This window comes from Lindgomyces ingoldianus, assembly GCF_010093535.1.
Source record: "Lindgomyces ingoldianus strain ATCC 200398 unplaced genomic scaffold BDR25scaffold_24, whole genome shotgun sequence".
NCBI lineage: Eukaryota > Fungi > Ascomycota > Dothideomycetes > Pleosporales > Lindgomycetaceae > Lindgomyces > Lindgomyces ingoldianus.
This window is the reverse complement of record NW_022985185.1, coordinates 749,846-767,730: the sequence shown is the minus strand read 5'-3', so window position 1 is coordinate 767,730 and position 17,885 is coordinate 749,846. Positions and strand designations below refer to the sequence as shown.

General features: G+C 48.6%; 7 protein-coding genes across 7 annotated transcripts; 3 read left to right on the top strand and 4 right to left on the bottom strand.

The window, feature by feature from the left end:
• Positions 1-491: 491 nt before the first annotated feature.
• On the top strand, positions 492-1,031 carry BDR25DRAFT_304986 (uncharacterized protein; the record flags this gene model as incomplete). Its single annotated transcript, XM_033690325.1, has 1 exon — positions 492-1,031. A coding segment is annotated over exon 1 (205 nt), but the record flags the coding sequence as incomplete, so codon positions are not given.
• Positions 1,032-2,988: 1,957 nt separating this feature from the next.
• On the bottom strand, positions 2,989-5,246 carry BDR25DRAFT_290360 (putative major facilitator superfamily transporter; the record flags this gene model as incomplete). Its single annotated transcript, XM_033688511.1, has 5 exons — positions 4,726-5,246; positions 4,366-4,666; positions 4,166-4,315; positions 3,972-4,118; positions 2,989-3,919 (listed from the first exon to the last, which is right to left on the bottom strand). Exons 1-5 carry the CDS (start codon positions 4,976-4,978, stop codon positions 2,989-2,991), a joined length of 1,782 nt encoding a protein of 593 aa, XP_033545435.1. The 5' UTR covers positions 4,979-5,246.
• Positions 5,247-5,985: 739 nt separating this feature from the next.
• Positions 5,986-7,804, bottom strand: BDR25DRAFT_335407 (release factor; the record flags this gene model as incomplete). The annotated part of the gene is made up of 3 exons (XM_033693007.1): positions 5,986-7,423; positions 7,482-7,657; positions 7,706-7,804. Coding segments are annotated over 3 exons (1,262 nt in total), but the record flags the coding sequence as incomplete, so codon positions are not given.
• A 166-nt stretch (positions 7,805-7,970) lies between these two features.
• Positions 7,971-10,242, top strand: BDR25DRAFT_56040 (gamma-glutamyltranspeptidase). The gene is made up of 4 exons (XM_033698746.1): positions 7,971-8,209; positions 8,265-8,463; positions 8,521-8,889; positions 8,940-10,242. The coding sequence occupies exons 2-4, from the start codon at positions 8,305-8,307 to the stop codon at positions 10,203-10,205; spliced, it is 1,794 nt and encodes a 597-aa protein (XP_033545433.1). The 5' UTR covers positions 7,971-8,209; positions 8,265-8,304; the 3' UTR covers positions 10,206-10,242.
• Positions 10,243-12,826: 2,584 nt separating this feature from the next.
• On the bottom strand, positions 12,827-14,134 carry BDR25DRAFT_357520 (uncharacterized protein; the record flags this gene model as incomplete). Its single annotated transcript, XM_033695813.1, has 9 exons — positions 12,827-12,906; positions 12,980-13,047; positions 13,081-13,194; positions 13,280-13,310; positions 13,375-13,397; positions 13,495-13,727; positions 13,780-13,840; positions 13,898-14,013; positions 14,075-14,134. 9 exons carry the CDS (start codon positions 14,132-14,134, stop codon positions 12,827-12,829), a joined length of 786 nt encoding a protein of 261 aa, XP_033545432.1.
• Positions 14,135-14,163: 29 nt separating this feature from the next.
• Positions 14,164-15,597, bottom strand: BDR25DRAFT_357519 (uncharacterized protein; the record flags this gene model as incomplete). Its single annotated transcript, XM_033695811.1, has 10 exons — positions 14,164-14,283; positions 14,316-14,423; positions 14,482-14,736; positions 14,768-14,870; positions 14,920-14,975; positions 15,019-15,059; positions 15,097-15,148; positions 15,184-15,267; positions 15,469-15,514; positions 15,548-15,597. 10 exons carry the CDS (start codon positions 15,595-15,597, stop codon positions 14,164-14,166), a joined length of 915 nt encoding a protein of 304 aa, XP_033545431.1.
• An 82-nt stretch (positions 15,598-15,679) lies between these two features.
• BDR25DRAFT_357518 (uncharacterized protein) lies at positions 15,680-17,720 on the top strand (the record flags this gene model as incomplete). The annotated part of the gene is made up of 12 exons (XM_033695810.1): positions 15,680-15,800; positions 15,884-16,341; positions 16,377-16,429; positions 16,471-16,631; positions 16,684-16,728; positions 16,766-16,830; positions 16,873-16,948; positions 17,032-17,128; positions 17,233-17,310; positions 17,350-17,431; positions 17,467-17,520; positions 17,583-17,720. 12 exons carry the CDS (start codon positions 15,680-15,682, stop codon positions 17,718-17,720), a joined length of 1,428 nt encoding a protein of 475 aa, XP_033545430.1.
• Between the last annotated feature and the right edge of the window lie 165 nt (positions 17,721-17,885).

Here is a 17,885-nt window from a genome sequence, read left to right as displayed (position 1 = left end):
ACGGCTCAGCCCAGCAGGAGGCTAAGGCGGCCAATCAGCGGGACGCTTTTGCGAACAAATCAGGATGAGATAGATGGCCCCACCTTGACCGGTCCTCACCGGTTGCTTCGCTCCGCTTCAAGGATCTCACGATATTTATTTAGGTCGTCCTCCACTTCCCTCTTCTTGCCTTTGTTAACGGAACATTACGCTTTGTCGTCCTTTATCTACCCATTCCCAAATTTTGACCCGTCGACAACCCGCAACAGGACACGATATTCCAAGGAGTCCGTGATTGGCGACAAAAGTGAGGCGAGACACATGAGGGGTCGTGCAACCATTAACGTGGGGTGGCATAGCGGCGGCGAGGTTACAGCGGCCACTGATTGAGCGACTCGTTGATAAAGCAATTAAACCCTGCTGATGATGCTTCAGAATGCTCAACAAACCCACAAGTACCAATCTGGAGGTATTGAACATTTCTCCTCCGGGCTGTCCTCAAAGCATTCCTGCTCGGGTTTCAGACCCACGCCATTTTTTATAACTCGGCTAGGGTATCAAGTCCAACCGTAAGCCGAAGACCAGGCAAAGGACGGTGTATTCCGCATTGTTTATACTTCAGCCTTGGCCATGACGTGAACGGTCATCGTAGTTAGTTCGGTAAGGTCTTGTGTTATAATGAATGGGAGGAGGCCCTCCCGCCAACATGGCTTCATAATTGGGATCCCTGTAAATGCCCTCGCCTGGATTTGTGCTAGAACCATTTGGTCGTTGTGTCGCGTTCGAAGATGAGGATGAATGGTGACGGCGGCGGCCTTGGTTTTCTATTGCGGGGGGAGGGGGTTGATGTCTGGATGGTTCGGCTCTTACTCCAACTGGGCGTGGAGCTGGGTCGCTCTGATGAGACAAGTTACGTTCCCGGGTTACTGTATCACGATCTCGAGTTACGCCTTCATGTGGGCGCCGTGGGTGAGTATTGGTTCTGTCTACCTCCTCGTATTGACCTGATACCCTGTCATGAGTGATTCCTCCGTTGTTTAAGAGAAAATTGAGCGTCCGGACTTGCTCGTTAAGTTCATCGAGCATCCTCCGAAGCTCCGCGTTTTCCCTCCTTAGCTGCGCAATGCTACCGTCTACTTGCTGGTGAGTTCCTGCTGGCTGGTTGATGTTCGTCCCCAATCGTAGATTGTGTACACCGGATCGACTTGTACCGTGGCCTCGTTGGTAAGTGTCAGCTCCTAATTCCACCGGTGGAATAAACCTTTGTGTAGAAGACGTCGGATTATTTGGAGGGGCGGGATTACTTGGATTTCGACTTTCGCCATTCACCCATATTTGGGCTAACTGTTCAAGCGGACCAATTTGCAACCCTGCTGCCTGAGGAGGAAGGCCATCCCACCACCTTGATGCTTCAATTGGTAGAGGTCTGCCGCGGCGTCTCTCCCTCCTCTCTTTTTCGTCAAGATAGTCGAATGCTCTGTCAATGCCGTCCACGAGATCTTCTTCATCTTGAAAGTTTGCCCTAGCTTGTGAAATAGGGGTGTTCTGTGCGTACCTTTTGGTGCATGAGCGAGTTGCGAATATCAAACTGCAATGTTATAATACTCACACAAGTACTGCCAAAACTAATTTCAGAAGCATGTCTCCACATCGAATCTGGCATCGTTGCAATACAAAATCATTCCTCTCAAAGAATTTCTGGTACTGCTTATCGCGCTCATTGCCGGAACTACCGAAAAGCACCTTGATAGGGTTAACGGATTGATGAGACTTGCGGGAGCGCTTTCTAAACTGCTGCTCAAGAGTGCGAATTCGCTTCTCGAGCTCATAAAAAACAGTTTGAATTCCATCATAAATGTTTCGGACAAGATCTCTTCCATCAGCCGATATGAACCGAGATGAACTGTGTGTGTATGGCCGTAGAATTAGGTAAGACGCCTTGAAGCTTCTGATCTCTCTTCCCATGTACAGGAACTCTCCCGATGCTGGGCATTTCCGGTCACGTAGCACGATGAGCCTATCGCTAAGCTCAGGTAGGCGTCTGTCGAGGTTTCGATCTTCCATGGTGCCGTTTAGTGGGTGTGAAACGCGGGGATGACCCGGAGTGGATGCTGGGGACGTGTTTCTCTTAAGCAGCCGCACGTCGCTAGGGAGGCTGGTCTGGCATGGACAGACAGAGACTTATGCATCTTCCTGCATGCATCCCGCGCACGATCATTGGCCCGTACTCGCTCTTATTTGGGAGAGTTGATGTCGGATGCTGCAACATCACCGTCGAAGGCACAATCCCTTTTCGCGCAAACGAGGCTAGATTGGTATAAAAATGGTGTTGAAATGGTGGTCGGTTTCTAGATTTCATGTCGAGAAGAAGCCACAGGGTCGGCTTACGTCACACACACTGTGTGTTGCTAATGTGGAGGAAACACGAATCAGAAGAAAGTAGTGCACTAATTCCGACGCTCCTGGTTTATCCGCCCTCATCATTGGCCACCTGAGCTCGTTCAGTATCGCCGGAAATGGTTAGAGTGGGCTCAGGTTGTGCAGGACACTATAAGGGCATCAAATGAGAAACCGGGGGGCTGGGGGCCTGAAGATTGATGGCAACTTGCCAGGGTCCGAGCGCAGGATTCTCGATGTGGTCGTTAGATAATTATCATCTTTCATGATTGGTTGAGTAGGTGCGGAAGATACCCGAGAGGATGTGTGGTGACCTCGGAAGAGACGAAGGTTAAGAAGAGGTGCAAGGCTGAACATTCGAGAGTTGGAGCCGCTACTGAGTCATGTGCGATGGCCGAAAACAGGGACAGCTCACCTGGTTACTCACACGCAACTGAGGCTGAACAAGAAACAAGCGTTGATTCCGCGATATACTCTGGCTGCTTCCATCCTTCGTCGTTATCAGTCTGTCCCGGCCTAGCCTAAACATTCAACCAAGATCCTCTCATGACCACAGAGAAAGGTTGTGCACAATATGACCTGTCCCTTGTCCCGCCTAGCCAAATAAACCCCTCACATCTGCACCGCCACACGATTGGTCTGATACTTCTTCGTACTCGGCAGCAAAATACAACAAACAATCGCCATAGCCCCAAACGCAATACTCGTAAACCAAACATATTTCAAACTCTGACTATACGCCCATTGCGTCCCTTTCGTAGCTGCCGCAACCACCGCCGGCGTCACGCCTTCAATTGCTGCAAGCTTTTCCGGTTCTGTCAAAAAAGTGCCGACGAAGAGCTTAGCAGATGAAACGGGTAGCCCAGCTTCAATGGCATATTCGGCGACGTATACGGGGAGCTTTTGCCCGAGCTTGGTGGCGAAGATGTTGTAGTAAATAGAATAGCCGATGGAGCCACCGACGGTTCGGATGGAAAGTGATAGTGCGGCTGCGGTAGTTATGAGCGCGTCGGGAGTTACGATCATGGCTACAGTAGCGGCGGGAACGAGTACGCCGCCGACGCCAAAGGCTGCGAGCGTGCCAAGTGCGACTGTAAGCTTCGGGTTGTCAGGAGTACTAGCTGCGAGCGAGCCACCAAAAGCAGTCATGATAAATAGAGCAACGAGAAGAATCTCGCGGCTACGACTGGGGAAGGTGGAGAGTGCGGCGTTGAATCCAATAGCGCCGAATGTGGTTGCAAAAGCAGGAGGAAGACCTTTGAGACCAATTTGAACTGGGGTGGGGTCATAGACAGAGGAAAAGGTTATGGGGAAGAAGTTCAAGATAGAAAAAAAGTTCATTCCTGCGGCGAATGCGATGACATAGGCGAGTCCAACGATGCGCTGGCCTTTGAAAAGCTCTCCGGGAACCATTGGATGGCGGGCACCTTTCCATTCATAGCTCACCCAGACGCCGATGAGAGCAAGACCAATTAGGAGAGTACATAGGACGTAGGCGCTCTTCCAGGGGTGTGTGTAACCGCCTGATTGAAGGGCTACAAGGCTGTGACGTATTAGCAAGACGGGTTAGAGTAGAAAGTGAGAGGTGAGCATACAAGAGGGTAAGGCCAGTAATCGACAGAACACCACCGACGTAGTCGATTCTCTTGAGAATGGCACGATGAGAAAAACCTTCAGCACGTGTGTGATTATGCGGGAAGTATGTGAAAAATAGGCCAAGACCAGTGATGCCGTTGTAGGTCCTAAAGAGGTCAGTGCGACGTATAGCACGAAGAAAAGTAGAACTTACAGCGCACACCATGGGCCCCATCTCCAGCCGACACTGCTATTATGGGACCATAGCTCGACATACATTAAATATGGACAGAAGGGAATGACGAATGCGGTGACAAGGGCAAGTGAGTATCCACGATACTTGACTGGGACGACTTCAGCAAGCCTAAATTTGGTTAACATTGGGTCATTTACGCCCACAACGGGGCATCATACCCAGCTAAGCCAGTCAATTCACCAATGGCAGCGCCGACACCAGAAATTGCCATTCCCGCAAGAGCCTGGGCAAAGGAGTGGGTAGTGGCCATCAAGACGGTTCCGATACAAATGCACAGTGAACCGATTAGGGCAATGTATCGTTTCCCGAAAAGATCCTGCAGATATCCAGCATACGGGCATACTGCGGCAATGGCCAGGATGTTCGCAGTTGGAAGCCATGCTGAACCTCTTGATAGTTTAAGGTCTTCCTCAATGAAGCCGAGTGAACCACCAGTGAAGTATAGGATAACTTGCGAGCCTACCATTTCGGTCAGTAAAGCCCATTCAAGTCTACAAGAATGGAATATGCTCCCATACCTGTATAGAGTGCCGCGAGAAATATGGCTGCGAATATGCCACGCAGACCCCAAGTCACTTTGCCGTCGGAATTGTCTCCCTTGAATGCACTTCGGTTGTGGACATCTACGCCTTCCAACGTACGCTCCTTTTCCAAGTTGAGCGAGTTGTTGGTAGGAGATTCGTCGGCATTCTCGATGAAACGCGGCTTCTCTTCACCGTGTTTCTCTTTCATATAATCGTTAGAGTGAGTAGCCATGACTGCATTAAACATAAGTAGAGCGAGTTGATACCCACAGGAAGGAGTAATCTGAAAAGAAAGGACTGGAGGACAGACCCGCTTGCATTCAGGCGGAAATACGACGACCCTATATCGTCCATGTTAGGCTTCCCCACACCACGCGGACTCCACGCTCCATCCAGACTTCTGGAGACCTAGATTCACTCGCTGGTTGAATCTTAACGCCATTGAGCCACTTGACCAGAAAGGGCGATACTCCGGGGTAGGTAAGAGAACTGAATGTGGGAAATGCGGGGAAATACTTTCAAGGCTGAGTCGTAAATCTGCTATTGTGTGATATTCCTACGTTGTTGCGATGCTGACTCGAGGCGACTGATGAATCAATTGACGAATGAAGCGTTCTGATTGGCTCTCGTTGGCAATCTCCTCGAACATCCCCACAGCCTGGAGCAGACCTCGGGACCCGAAATCCAATACCGCCACCTTGGGCCAGAAGCCCTGGTTTGCGTTTCGTGGTGTTCAAGATAGGAGGGATAGCGAACTGCTGGTGATGGAGATCAGGTGATATTGTCCCAACTCTAACCCTCAACCATGCGTGTAGTTTCAACCCGTGCTGAATAAAGAATTTGCTGGAATTGCACACCAAGGCTGGATTGGATTCCTCAGGATTAAACAGGGACAATATGGTCGCAGTTCCTGATTTATAACCTAGGACATCGAAATTTTCCGATTGCAGTGTGTCTGAAAATCCACGTTCCCCGTGGTTGCCAGATAGAAAACATCAAATAGTAGCTATATAAGCCCCCTAGTGGCAACCCTGTGACCAAATTCGCCTAGAAATAGATCGCGTCCTGAAGAGGAGTATATACCCGCTTGGGGCTTGCTAGACTCCTTCATCAATTCAGTAGCCAACGAACACATGACCCATGATCCTTCTGGTTTAACGCTTAAATGCTCAGAGGATGCAATGGTTGGTGTTAACGCCACCTCTAGTGCCCGCCGACATACTCTAAGATTAAGTGCTTCTTGGCATGCGGCAGCAGCGTTAGAGGCACGTCGCGGGATCTGTCGGTCTATCATGGGAATCCACCAAGGCGAGTCAAGGGTCTTGCGAAGAGGGAAAATCTTCCATTCCAGAATGGTCGGCCTGGTATGCAGTATGGTTCCTAGCGTCAGGGACTTGTAATACAGTGAGACGGATGAACACGTTTCCATGGTTCCATGCTATAGTACAATATGGGCTCAGCGATGGAGCGGGGAGTATTGAGGACCAGGCGTTAGTCGCTTGAGTGGCAATTCTCGGGACATTGGCAAGTTTCATACGAGGTAACAAAGTAGTAGAAACTCTCACAAGGCCAAGAGACTCAACCGCCTTAACGAGATTTTCTGCGTCGGGGGTGATTGGATGCTGAAAAAGAGAAACGCAGCATGAGGGGAAGGGAAGCGGGAGCACCTACAGACATGCAGAAGCGACCAAGGTGGACCCACCGATCACTTCCTGCTTGCCTCTTCAGCAATCAGCGCCTCTACGTCCTTCTCCATCAGCCACTCCTGAACACTCTCCATGACCATGTCAAGGGTTTGGCCCCCGCCCATCACATCATCCAAGTCGTGGACTGTAGTTCCGCTTCTATGATCTGTGACTCGCTGTTGGTTCCAGTTGTATGTCCTGATTTTGTCCCCACGTCCCATCTTTGCCACCCCAACCACGCTTCTTCGCATTGCCACCATCTCCTCCTCTCTTTTCTCACGTCTCGCTTGCGCTAAGCGTGAACGAAGCAGCTGCCACGCTTTCTCTTTATTTTTAGGCTGGGATCTGAAGTCCTGCATTGAGACGGTGGTGCTTGTGGGTATGTGAGTTAACCGAACTGCGGAGTCTGTTGTGTTGACATGCTGCCCGCCAGCACCCCTTGCTCTCATAATCTCCATCTTGACCTCCTTCGGGTCGACGAAGTAGTCACTCTCTGGATCATCAAAATCCCCTTCGCCAAGGGAGCTTTCCTCTAAGCTAGGAAGTACCAGCACAGATGCCGCACTGGTGTGGGTTCGTCCCTTGGTCTCAGTAGCTGGCACACGCTGAACCCTATGCACTCCTGCCTCGCATCTGAACACGCCGTATGCATTCTCCGAACTGACCTCCAGGATAGCTTCAGAGAGTGGTACGCCAGCTTCTGTTGTTCCATTGACGTTCTCATACTTCAGGAGTGTGGAGCGATAGTTGTTCCGGTTGCAGTACGCTTGGTACATTCGGAGGAGATCGCCTGCGAAGATGGCAGCCTCCGAACCGCCTGCACCGGGCCGAATTTCTAGAAGGCATGGCAGATGTGCGAACGGATGGACTGGAACTAGGGAGGTTGTGAGGCTTTGTGAAGCGTTGATGAGCAGGACCCGAGTTGCGCTGAGGTCGTCTGCGGCTAGCTCTCGAAGTTCGGGGTCAGAAGTAGGGTCATGGATGAGGGTAGTGAGCTCTGCAAGGGACTTCGCCTACTATTAGTCTGCACTCTTCGCTTGTTGGTGCAAGACATCCTTGACGGACCTCGTTTGCCTTGTCCCATTCCTGCAATGCGTTCACGACAGGGCCATACTCGCCCAATTTCTTTGCGGCGCGGGTGTCGAAGCCATCGACAAGCTTCTCCGTCAATTTCTTGTGCTCAGCAGCGACAGTTCGGGCTCGCGCAAGGAGTGCAGGAGGAACGGTTTCCAGTTTGGAAGCTTCCACAAGTCAGTGACTTTCCAAGGAGGTGGGGGGCAATGACCTACCAGTCGACTGCCACCGAACACTGCGGCTGGCGAGTGGTCGTGATATACGTGATATGCGTGACATACAAGCGCGGCATATCCAAGGTGTTGCTGTCATAGCTTCACCTCTCCAACTGAAGCACAAAATTTCATTCAGACTCTGAACGCGTCCTGACGATTATTCAACGGCTTGGCGCGCCAGATTTCACGTGATTTTAGCCTTACGTCATCCTCATCTAGACGCACAGTGCACATCACTCCATCAAGTACAGATTGCTCCTCCATTCTTGTCTACATCACTCGTTATGCAATATGGACGCGAAAATGTTGAGATCCCATCTCCAGTCATCCAAGCGACCCCCGAGAGCGGAGAAAGTTACGTCCAGGAAACTAAATCCCCATTCCCACACTAGTTACCCCAGTGCTTTTCTCCGTGAATATCCATCTTCCCTCCCGATAAATCTCCCTAAGCCTATCTCTCAAATCCCAATCCTAATCCTGCAACTCCCTCCTTTAAATATTCAGGTACGGGTTTATGCTGCGCAATGAAGAACCCTCCGCGCAAACTAACGGCACTAAGGCCCCACTGTTCGCCTGTCCAGGTCCTGCGTCAACCGAAAATGGGTCCGGGCGATATCTATCCGCATCCTGAACCTCAGTTTATACATTTCCCCAGCCGGCGCTCAGTAGTGCATAGTACGAAGGGGATTGTGTCGTGCACGCAACCGCTTGCTGCCACTGCGGGTCTGGATGTGCTGCGGAAAGGTGGGAACGCTGCTGTATGAATGACGTAATTCAGATCCTCCTTCATTCTCAGAAGCGCTTATCGTTTGCAGGATGCAGCAGTAGCTGTTGCAGCAAGCCTCAATGTGACAGAGCCGGGGTCGACGGGGATTGGCGGTGATATGTTCTGTCTCTTCTACGACATCAAGACGAAGAAAGTGCATGCGATGAACGGGTCTGGCAGATCGGGCAAAGATGTCACGCTAGATCGAATCCGCAAGGATCTCAAGATTCCTGATGGCGACATTGGACAGATCCCAATGGACAGTGTGCATGCGGTAACGGTTCCAGGGGCAGCAGCTGGGTGGGTCGATGTAGTAGAAAGATTCGGAAGTGGGAAGGTGACGATGGAGGATGTTCTCGCACCTGCAATCGAACTAGCAGATAAAGGCTTTCCAGTTTCAGAGCTTTCCGCCATATTTGTGAGTGTTTCTTCTCCCTTTCAAACACTCTTAAGCTAATGTGGTGATAGTGGGCAAACAGCGAAACCCAAATAAAAAATGCATCTCCCAATGGAGCCGAGATGTTGAAGAAAGACCCCTCAGCAAAAGATGGCTGCAGAGCCCCAAAGGCAGGAGAGATCATGAAGAATCCCACTCTCGCCAACACCTACAAGCTGCTCGCAAAGCATGGCAAGAAGGGCTTCTACGAAGGAGAGGTGGCTGAACAGCTTATCAAGGTAGTGACAGACCTCGGCGGTCATCTCACTTTGGATGACTTGAAACAACATGCCGAATTTGGAACCGAGCCAGTCGACGCTATTTCCCTGAAGTTCTCTGGCCAGGGTGTTGGTGACCGCACCGAGGGATACGGTATCGAATTATGGGAACATCCACCAAACGGCCAGGGTATCGTAGCACTCATGGCCTTAGGCATTATCCAGGAGCTAGAAAAGCAAGGCAAGTTACCCAGATGGACATTAAAAGACCACAATACGACCAAATATCTCCACCCCCTCATCGAAGCCCTCCGCATCGCCTTTGCAGACGCCCACTGGTTCGTCGCCGACCCGAATGTCTCAAACGTCCCTTCCACAGAACTCATATCGCAACCATATCTCGCCGAGCGCGCTAAACTCTTCGACCCCACAAAAGCCATATCCGCCCCTGTTCATGGCTCCCCAGCCCACGTCCATAGCGACACGGTGTATTTCTGCTGCTCGGATCAATACGGGAACGCAATATCCTTCATCAACAGCAACTACGGTGGCTTCGGTACTGCAATCATTCCAAAAGGATGCGGTTTTACCCTACAAAACCGTGGCGCGAATTTCAGCCTCATCGAAGGTCACCCGAACGCCCTCGAACCCCGAAAACGGCCCTACCATACCATTATTCCCGCTCTCATCACCAACGCTAGGGATCAAAGTCTCCACAGCGTATACGGAGTTATGGGTGGGTTCATGCAGCCACAAGGCCACGTGCAAGTCCTACTAAATCAGGAGGTTTTCAAACTACATCCACAGGCAGCGCTCGATTCACCGCGTATCTGCATTGGAGCTGGGATGCCGGATCGGGATGGCAGAATGACGGATGCGACGGTCTACCTAGAAGAAGGTATTGATTCCCAAGTTGTGAAAGAGCTGCGGGATATGGGACATAGCGTGCAGCAGCTGAGTGGGTATGGAAGAGCGATGTTTGGCCGAGGGCAGATTATCAGACAGCATCACGATGATGGCATTTTGGTTTGGAGTGGCGCAAGTGATTTGAGGGGCGACGGGGCTGCGGTGCCTGTTTGAGAATACCATTACATCATTATACAGCCTTCAAATTTAGCCATATTTTGAATCGACAATGGACCTAGCTAGGCACCCCAAAAACGGCGCCTGGCATACACTAATAGAAATCCATGCAAGGGATGTGCCGATGATGAAACAATCAAAATCCCACTGGCCCCTGCGTCTCCCTATATTACTCGCCGACTCTATTCCAGAGGGTTCCCCAGCAGTGATCACCAGCCCAGTCTACGAATAGCGCGAGGAAAGCAACTAGGAAACCTGCTTGTCTTGCTGAAACCGTAAGTGTTGAGCCGAGAATATAAGAGCCTTTGCCTAGGCACTGTTAACAAATGAGGAGCTGAAAATCTGTTCTTTTAATTTTACTCCAATTCACCCAATGCCTTGTGTGTATGGAGGGATCTGACATTCTAAAAGCAACACTGTGGGTACTGTTGGTTCTTGAGTGTTTGGGTAGGACCTTCCATTCTTCAAATTCTGCCAGCGGCTTTTAAAGATTCAGCTGGATCAAGTGGCTGAAGAGGGAAGCGAGCGAGGGCTGAAAGCTGGTGGTGTACAGCGGAGCTCAGCTATTGTCGCTTACGCTTCAACTCTACGACGATGAACTTGCATCGCACTAATGAAAGAATAACTGGTTTCTCTTCCGCTCTTCCCGTTACTAAATAAGGCTTGAAAAGGCTCTCTCGTTTTTAGCAAGCTTATTTTGTTTAAGCTTTGTGCAGCAGCGCAATGGGCGCATCTATCAGGTGAGTGCAGCGTGGTGCTAAATCAAGCATCAATTTTCTTCATGCGAAGGATTGTTCGCTGTTCGCGGGAGCTTTTCAGAGAGAGGTATTTTCTAAACCTTGATAGTTGAAGAATTTACGGACAAGGCAGGACGTAAGTTTTTATGAGGTTTATGACACTAGGATATTCAGCAAACTCAACTTCTTGCCATGGTTCGAGGAGATCTAGAGTATTCTGCTGAGCACAAGAAACAGTGGGAGAATACGGGATAAGGTGTGTATGGTGTGGTAGAGCCATAGTGAGAAAGCAAACCTAAGGGTGGGAGGCAAAGGAACGGAGGAAGTCGAACCTACGTACGTGCCGCTAGCCGCCCTAGAGTGTACTCAGGAGCTAAGATATCCGTAGCATGCAGTGTATAGAGCTGCACTCAATATAGATCAGATGGTAGGGCTGATAAAATAGTATATTATTATGATGTATGAGACAAATGACTCGACCTTATAGCAGGGACTTGTTGCTGCAACATTGGCCTTTCAATACAAACGGTAAACCGTTCATGCTCAACAGCGTAGTCGGATGCTCCGCCCTAAATACCCTCTCGTCTCCGCCACTTGCTCCTCTAGATCTCCGGCCTCCTTCTACTACTCTTGACTGATGTACGTCGACGCCAGGTTGCCCATGCTGGTCGGTATGGAAGGATGCTCCTCAAGTACACTCACACTTTTGGTCTAATTGAATACTTCTGTACGTGACTTTCCGCTCTCCCATCGGGTTTGTTATTCAGCAGTAATTCCTTAGCTAATCATCTAGTCACATTTGCACGCTAAGTCATGTAGTGCATTTCCACCATCGTTATCCTCTACTCCCCTTTGACTACATCCTGCAGCTCTGCCTGTTCATCTTTTCCCGTCATGTTAGCGTTAGTCACAAGCTGCTGCGGTTCGTTTTGATTGAGGTAGCTTGGATCATAACCTGGGGTGTCATCTATTCTTTCGTTCGCACAACCACTAACTCTTGTCGGAGACCTATCAGCTATCATGGAGATTTCGCTTCCACTTTGTAACCGTGACGGCCTTTTCGTCTGATTATTCCCTTTGCGGACACATCGAACATGATTCAAAGGGCTATCCTACCGTGAAAACGGCGTTTTGTTGCGATTTCACTGCTTGATTGGACGGGGTAGGCCTTAAGATTTTGATGTGTACTTCCTGTGTGCCGTTTGAGGTTTTACGAGGTTGAAAATCGCTTTTGACATGTCGAACATGTATGATTCAACTGAGAGTGGGAGGCTTCCTGATCCCTGGCGAGTTCCTCTATCGCTAAGATTTTATATCTCGAACATAAATAGAAAAACTTAGTGCCCCGACTGGGCTAAAAGAACTAGTGGGAAGGAATAGAATGCCTCGTCACCGAAGTTTCGACTACCTGTTGTTGGTTCTCTTAACGTAGGGGGGAAGGAAAGTTGGAAAGTGAATAAAGGTAAGTTGAGGGCGGTCAAGGTAGCTATTCGCTGGCTCACAAGAAATGCCCTATCGGAAATCTTGGTCTAAGCTCAGTAGCATAGTGCTCTGTTGTCGCATTACACCTCACGCCACATACCTCACACAGCTTACGTTTTATACGTCGCACACGTCACACGCACACCTCATACTAGGCACGTCATGTCGAACACCTCACACCTCACCTTGCACCTCTCACCTTACATCCCCTACCTGACACATCTCCCTTCACACCTCACACCTCCGCCTCACGCCCCATTCAATATCTTGTATTGGAACTACGCCCTTGTGATCCAATCCTGTCCAGAAACGTCAAAATGTAAGATCCCAGTACTATTTACTGGATATAGTCGTGCAATCTTCCAAATAGGCTTAGATGAGGATAACTCGGAGAGCACTCTAATTACATCCACTTGAATGTATTAAGTAGGGCCCAAATAAGGCTGCGGAGTTAACCTGGAAGGAGAACGCAAGAATGACTATGAGAAGATCTCCTGCTTATAGATAGTAGGTCTAGGAGGGGAAGTAGAAGTAGAACTTATCCGCCGGAACAAGTCAAACTTTGTGCTAACACCCATGCAAGCTCCCAAACAAGATATTGATCAAGGAAGCCGTGTTCACTGTCAACTCATTATAAGGAAATAGCACAATACAATGCTAAATATTGGGGAGAGAATCTAGCAACGACAAGGAAAGTACGCGTAACAAAACAGCAAATGAGGCATTTAAACACGAGCCTTCTACGGAAACTTGGCGCAGAGGGGATCCTGGATGAGCACGTATTTCCTTATTATAAGGTCATAAAAGAGGATAATCCTGACGACTATTTCTAACTAAGCAAGGATAGTTTACATCTCCACCAAAACGATTACCGTTACTTCTGCTATGAGTTAAGAAGGGATTCGATCAAGTTCGCACCTTATCCTCCGTCGTCGCTAGACCTACACCCAATTGAGCGCTGTTCTGGCGACTAGAGGGGTTCATTAGTGAATATACTGTAAGCTCTGCTTTATAGCAAGCTATAAAGGCTGTAGAGGGGTAGGTGGGGGCATCTAGCAGGACAATACAGAGGTTGAGTCATGTCTGGCAGAACACCTACATCTTGGCTCTTCAAACGCAGCGCAAAATTATACATTGAGCATGAAGGCATTAAAAACTTTCGAATCATCTCAGCGCCAAATTTGGTCTTATTAGCACATGTTTGTTTTATTGGATTGAGGCTGCCTGACGACCACAACGCATTTTGATGAGAATCCTCCCTTGGCATCGAACCCAAGTAGCGTACTTCACCAATCTCATACTTCTCATTCCAAGCCTTTGCAGGAAGATTAAAGTTGGTTAGTCTCTCTCACCTTCCTTAAACCGTGGAATAATTGTTTCGTTGCGGGAATATGAACATAGACGGATCCAACTCTTCATAGGCAAAGTATTCTTCTTCGCGTTTATAGGGTCATGTCATGAAGTTAAAACATGTTTATTTCTATGAATTGTCGCATTGAGCTTCTCCTCCGACCGAAGGCTTCCGGTAATTGCATTGTAAGCTTACGATCCCATAGCTCAAGTGTGACGAGCTTTTCGGCGCTATTCTACGAGCTAGGACATTCCGAGCTTATTTACGCTCGTTTCTCCTAAAGTAAGCTTTCTCACCTCACCCCTTATTTGCTTCCAGAATATTAGGTTTGCAAACGTTTCAAGACAAGTTTTCATGTTTCAGTGAACTCGATATCCACAGATGCTCATAAGTGATGTACATACGTATACGTCCAAGTCACGAGCAATGGATACAAATCGAGATGTACAACGGGGCGAAATATATAAACATAAAATTCCGTACACGCTATTTTGGTCTGAGTGGACTTATGCGTATTGTTTGTCATCAGAGGCACACATTTTCAGAGAGTTCTTCAGACGAGCTCAGTGGATAATACATTATGCTTCGCTGTTCCATGGTCTTTCCTTTCCTTCTTCTCGGTTTCTCCCTAAGCAATACTCTTTTCTCTTCATATTCTCGTTCTTTCCTTAAATAAAGTCTCTCTTTACTTTGCTTGTCAAACTATGCCGTTCTTCTCAAAGCTCACACACGCATTGTGCGCCATTCTCGCTGTTGTTAATTTGGTATCCTTTACCGTGGGGTATAAGCTCGACCCCCGGTGCTCCGCAACTGGCAAAACCTGAGTTGGCAAGGCAATGAAAATGGTAAATGCGATGGCAGTGTACAGAAAAAAGCGTGCAGCCTCACTGTCCACCTGCGCCAGGGGACCCTGCTCCAAGATCTTCTCGATGCCTCTAGCGAGGATGATGAGTATGTCCTGAAGAAAGTTAGAGGTGAGTAATTCGGACCGAAATTAGGGCATGCAACCAAACGAAACCATACAGTGGCGTTTCGCCAAGCAGAAACGACAATTCCCGACGATAATCTGTGGATTCGCTGCGACAAAAAGCACTTGACCAAGGACACACATGACGATACCAAGCACTAAAACAGCAATAACAGGGAGGCGCCATTCAGTAATGCCTGCTCCCTCTGGTCAGCGTCGTACACCAAATCCTTGTCGAGGAATCCAAGGACCTTCCACTACACTTTTACGGACAATACGAAGAACACGATGAATAGCCATGCTTTTGTGCGGTGCTTAGGTTCCCCGGCTGGCGTTCTTTTAGCTGCGAACCCCGGTCAGGATATAGATGATCATAGGAGTTGTGATCTCTCCACTGTAACTTCTGGCATGAGCGTCATGGAGCTGTTTTCGTCGTACATGCTCTTCCATGAAGTAGTAATCCATGCGCTTCTTTGAACCGGGTGTGAGTAATACGTATAGAGTAGCGTTCGTGAGCTGTAACTGAAACAAACGTAGTTCCCGCTAGACCTAGAGGTTTTTTTTAAGTCGTTTATTGTTTAGTTTCTTCTGTGTAAGCGACTAAATAAAGGCGATTTTTTTTCCCCTAATATATATGGATTTTACAGTTTTACTAATTTTAGGAAAAATAAGCATTTATCGCGACAACAGAAGTCCTACTTGTAAGCAAAGACTTAATGAAACAGATTTGCAAGAGATTGTGTATCGGGCAATCCGAAGTGTATGGGTACTAGAAGGCTGCAGGGCATGCTGTCGACCAGACTAGAGAAGGTGGAGCTCCTTCAATAGCCCGTATCGCAAACGCGCATTCATACGCTCTTCTTGCTGTTAGTAGGCTGAAATACTTCCTTTTTCTATTCAGTCCTAAGTAGTAACGAACCCAAAAGGGTGGTATATGAGGGCTACATACGTCGAGAACAGCAGGCTCGTTCGTCTCGACGAAGCCCTTCTGAAAACCCTTCTCCGCCGTTCTCCCCTTAAATTCGATACCCGCAAACCCAAGGCAAATAGAGGCGGTTCCAAGCCACCCCCCCCCCCCAAAAAAAAAGAAAAAAAAAACAGGCGGAAGTAGAAATAACCCGGCGCCTGCACTTCCAAGCCCGCGCCCCCACTAACCAGCCAGGCACCTCCTACCCAAGTTCCGTCTTCAAGCCAGTCTCCATATTCCTCAGCTATAGCATCTTCTTCTATAACATCCTCCGCTGTAGCATCGTCATTGCCGTCACCAGTCTCATCCGTCTCCTCTTCATCAGCATCTTTCGTGTCTTCTACGGTATCAATCTCCTCTGGCCCTCCACGTCTTCTGGGTCACTGGCTACGTCCCTATCCTTTACTTCGCCCTCATCGTCCTCGTCGTCATCTTCTTCTTCTATGGCAGTCCAAACTGCTATCAGCAGGCTTGAGTCTAACTTCCCCTCCATTCCTGATGTAAACCTAAACAGCCCTCCTATTATCGGGAACGGTGATTCCGACACAAATGCGACGACATCCGCGAGTAGACCGATGAGTATTACCAGCCTGGCTTCAACCCTGAGCACAGGTGCCATCTTGTTTGTGGTTCGTAGCGGTCAAGGTAGTGAGAATTGTAATAGTCAAAGAACGCGAATAAGAAGGACAAAGTGAGCAAGTTCATCATGTTGAAATTGTTGGGGAGTTCTATTGTATACGCGACAAAGCAACATAAAGTTTAGAGTTCGTTAATACTAGACATGGTTTGAACACCAAGAGTCGCAACTTAGGTACGCAAAATATTTCACCAACACACCAACATTGTGATGCAAAATATCAAACCTCATTAAGAGAGAGTATAGCCGATCTCAGCTCACTCAAACAAGAGAATAAACAATGTCTCTCTCTCTATTAACCATGAATGTCTCAAGTGAAGGAAGCCTGCTATAGTCCTTATGGCGCCTCGGAGATGCCAGGCGAATTCCCAAAGGAATCGTCTGCGATTCCTAGATGGCGAATACCATCACACCAGAGTCTCTTGGAAGAGTAAATTTGCATGACTCCTACCCAACCATCCGAATCCATTTGTTCCTCTCGGTCACGTCCGGGTCTCGGAGAACGATGTCATCGCCAAGCTAGCTTTCGATGAACGCTATCGCTTCATCTTATCGTTTCCTGGAGATTGCTGAAAGCGACCAGGATTTCTTTATTCACGGTTTCAGGCAGAGTTTAATAGTAAAGGAAGATAATTTGAATTGCGGGGGCTTAGCTTTTTATCTGTTGAATATTGGATTCAAGAAGTTTCTCACAATAGATCGATTGCTATTATCGGTCAAGTGAAGGAGGTTCCTACGACACACCGCTACCTCCACCTCCTAAGATTCAAAGATAAATAGTGAAGGACATGGTGGATGAGGCTGTAAGCAGGACGACAAAGACAGTAATGATGACCACCATAACCAACAACAATAAATAAACAACCGAATCAACTCTTCACAGCCTCCAACCTTCAATCCCTTACCATAACATCATACTATCACAGCCCAATTATACTCTAGTCTCAGCCCTGTACGACTGGTCCCTTCAGCCCTATTACGCCTCCCGATCACCCACGAGTCCCCAAAGACACGCCTGCCTAAAAGGGAAGGAGCACTTCACAACCACAACCCCGTATTCCCACGCGACCCGCCACCCTCGTGTCTGCAGAACCATCTGTTCTAATGACGAGGTCAGCAGCCTCATCTGCGTGGCCTCTGGTGCAACCTAAAGCTCGTTTTTGATATAACGGTAACCATGCATACACATCCGTTACTAATGGCGTATTACCTAACGTAGAGCATCCAGTGTAGGCCGCATCTGTTCTCCCTGTTGCTGGAATCGAGGAGCATGTCAAACAAATGCAATTTTCTGTCCTAAAGCTCTCACATGTTCCATTCAGCGACAAGATGCGGTACAGCAGCCCCAGAAACACAAAAACTATGAAATAGGAAGCATCCATATAATATATAATGTATCGTAGACATTGATTCTCATTCTATTAGTGAAAGAAAAGGGGGGTAGTTGAGCACTAAAGAAATTACACCGGGCTCTCGCCGTCTCATTTTCGTAAAAAGGTTGCCAGGTTCAACCCTATCCTTTGCACTAGATCCCTA

Bases quoted from the DNA above. Each gene is read 5' to 3' on its own strand.
- BDR25DRAFT_56040 (XM_033698746.1), top strand. From the start codon at position 8,305: ATGGGTCCGGGCGATATCTATCCGCATCCTGAACCTCAGTTTATACAT. The intron at 8,464-8,520 runs GTATGAATGACG...TATCGTTTGCAG, and splicing joins GGAAAGGTGGGAACGCTGCT to GATGCAGCAGTAGCTGTTGC. The intron at 8,890-8,939 runs GTGAGTGTTTCT...ATGTGGTGATAG, and splicing joins CAGAGCTTTCCGCCATATTT to TGGGCAAACAGCGAAACCCA.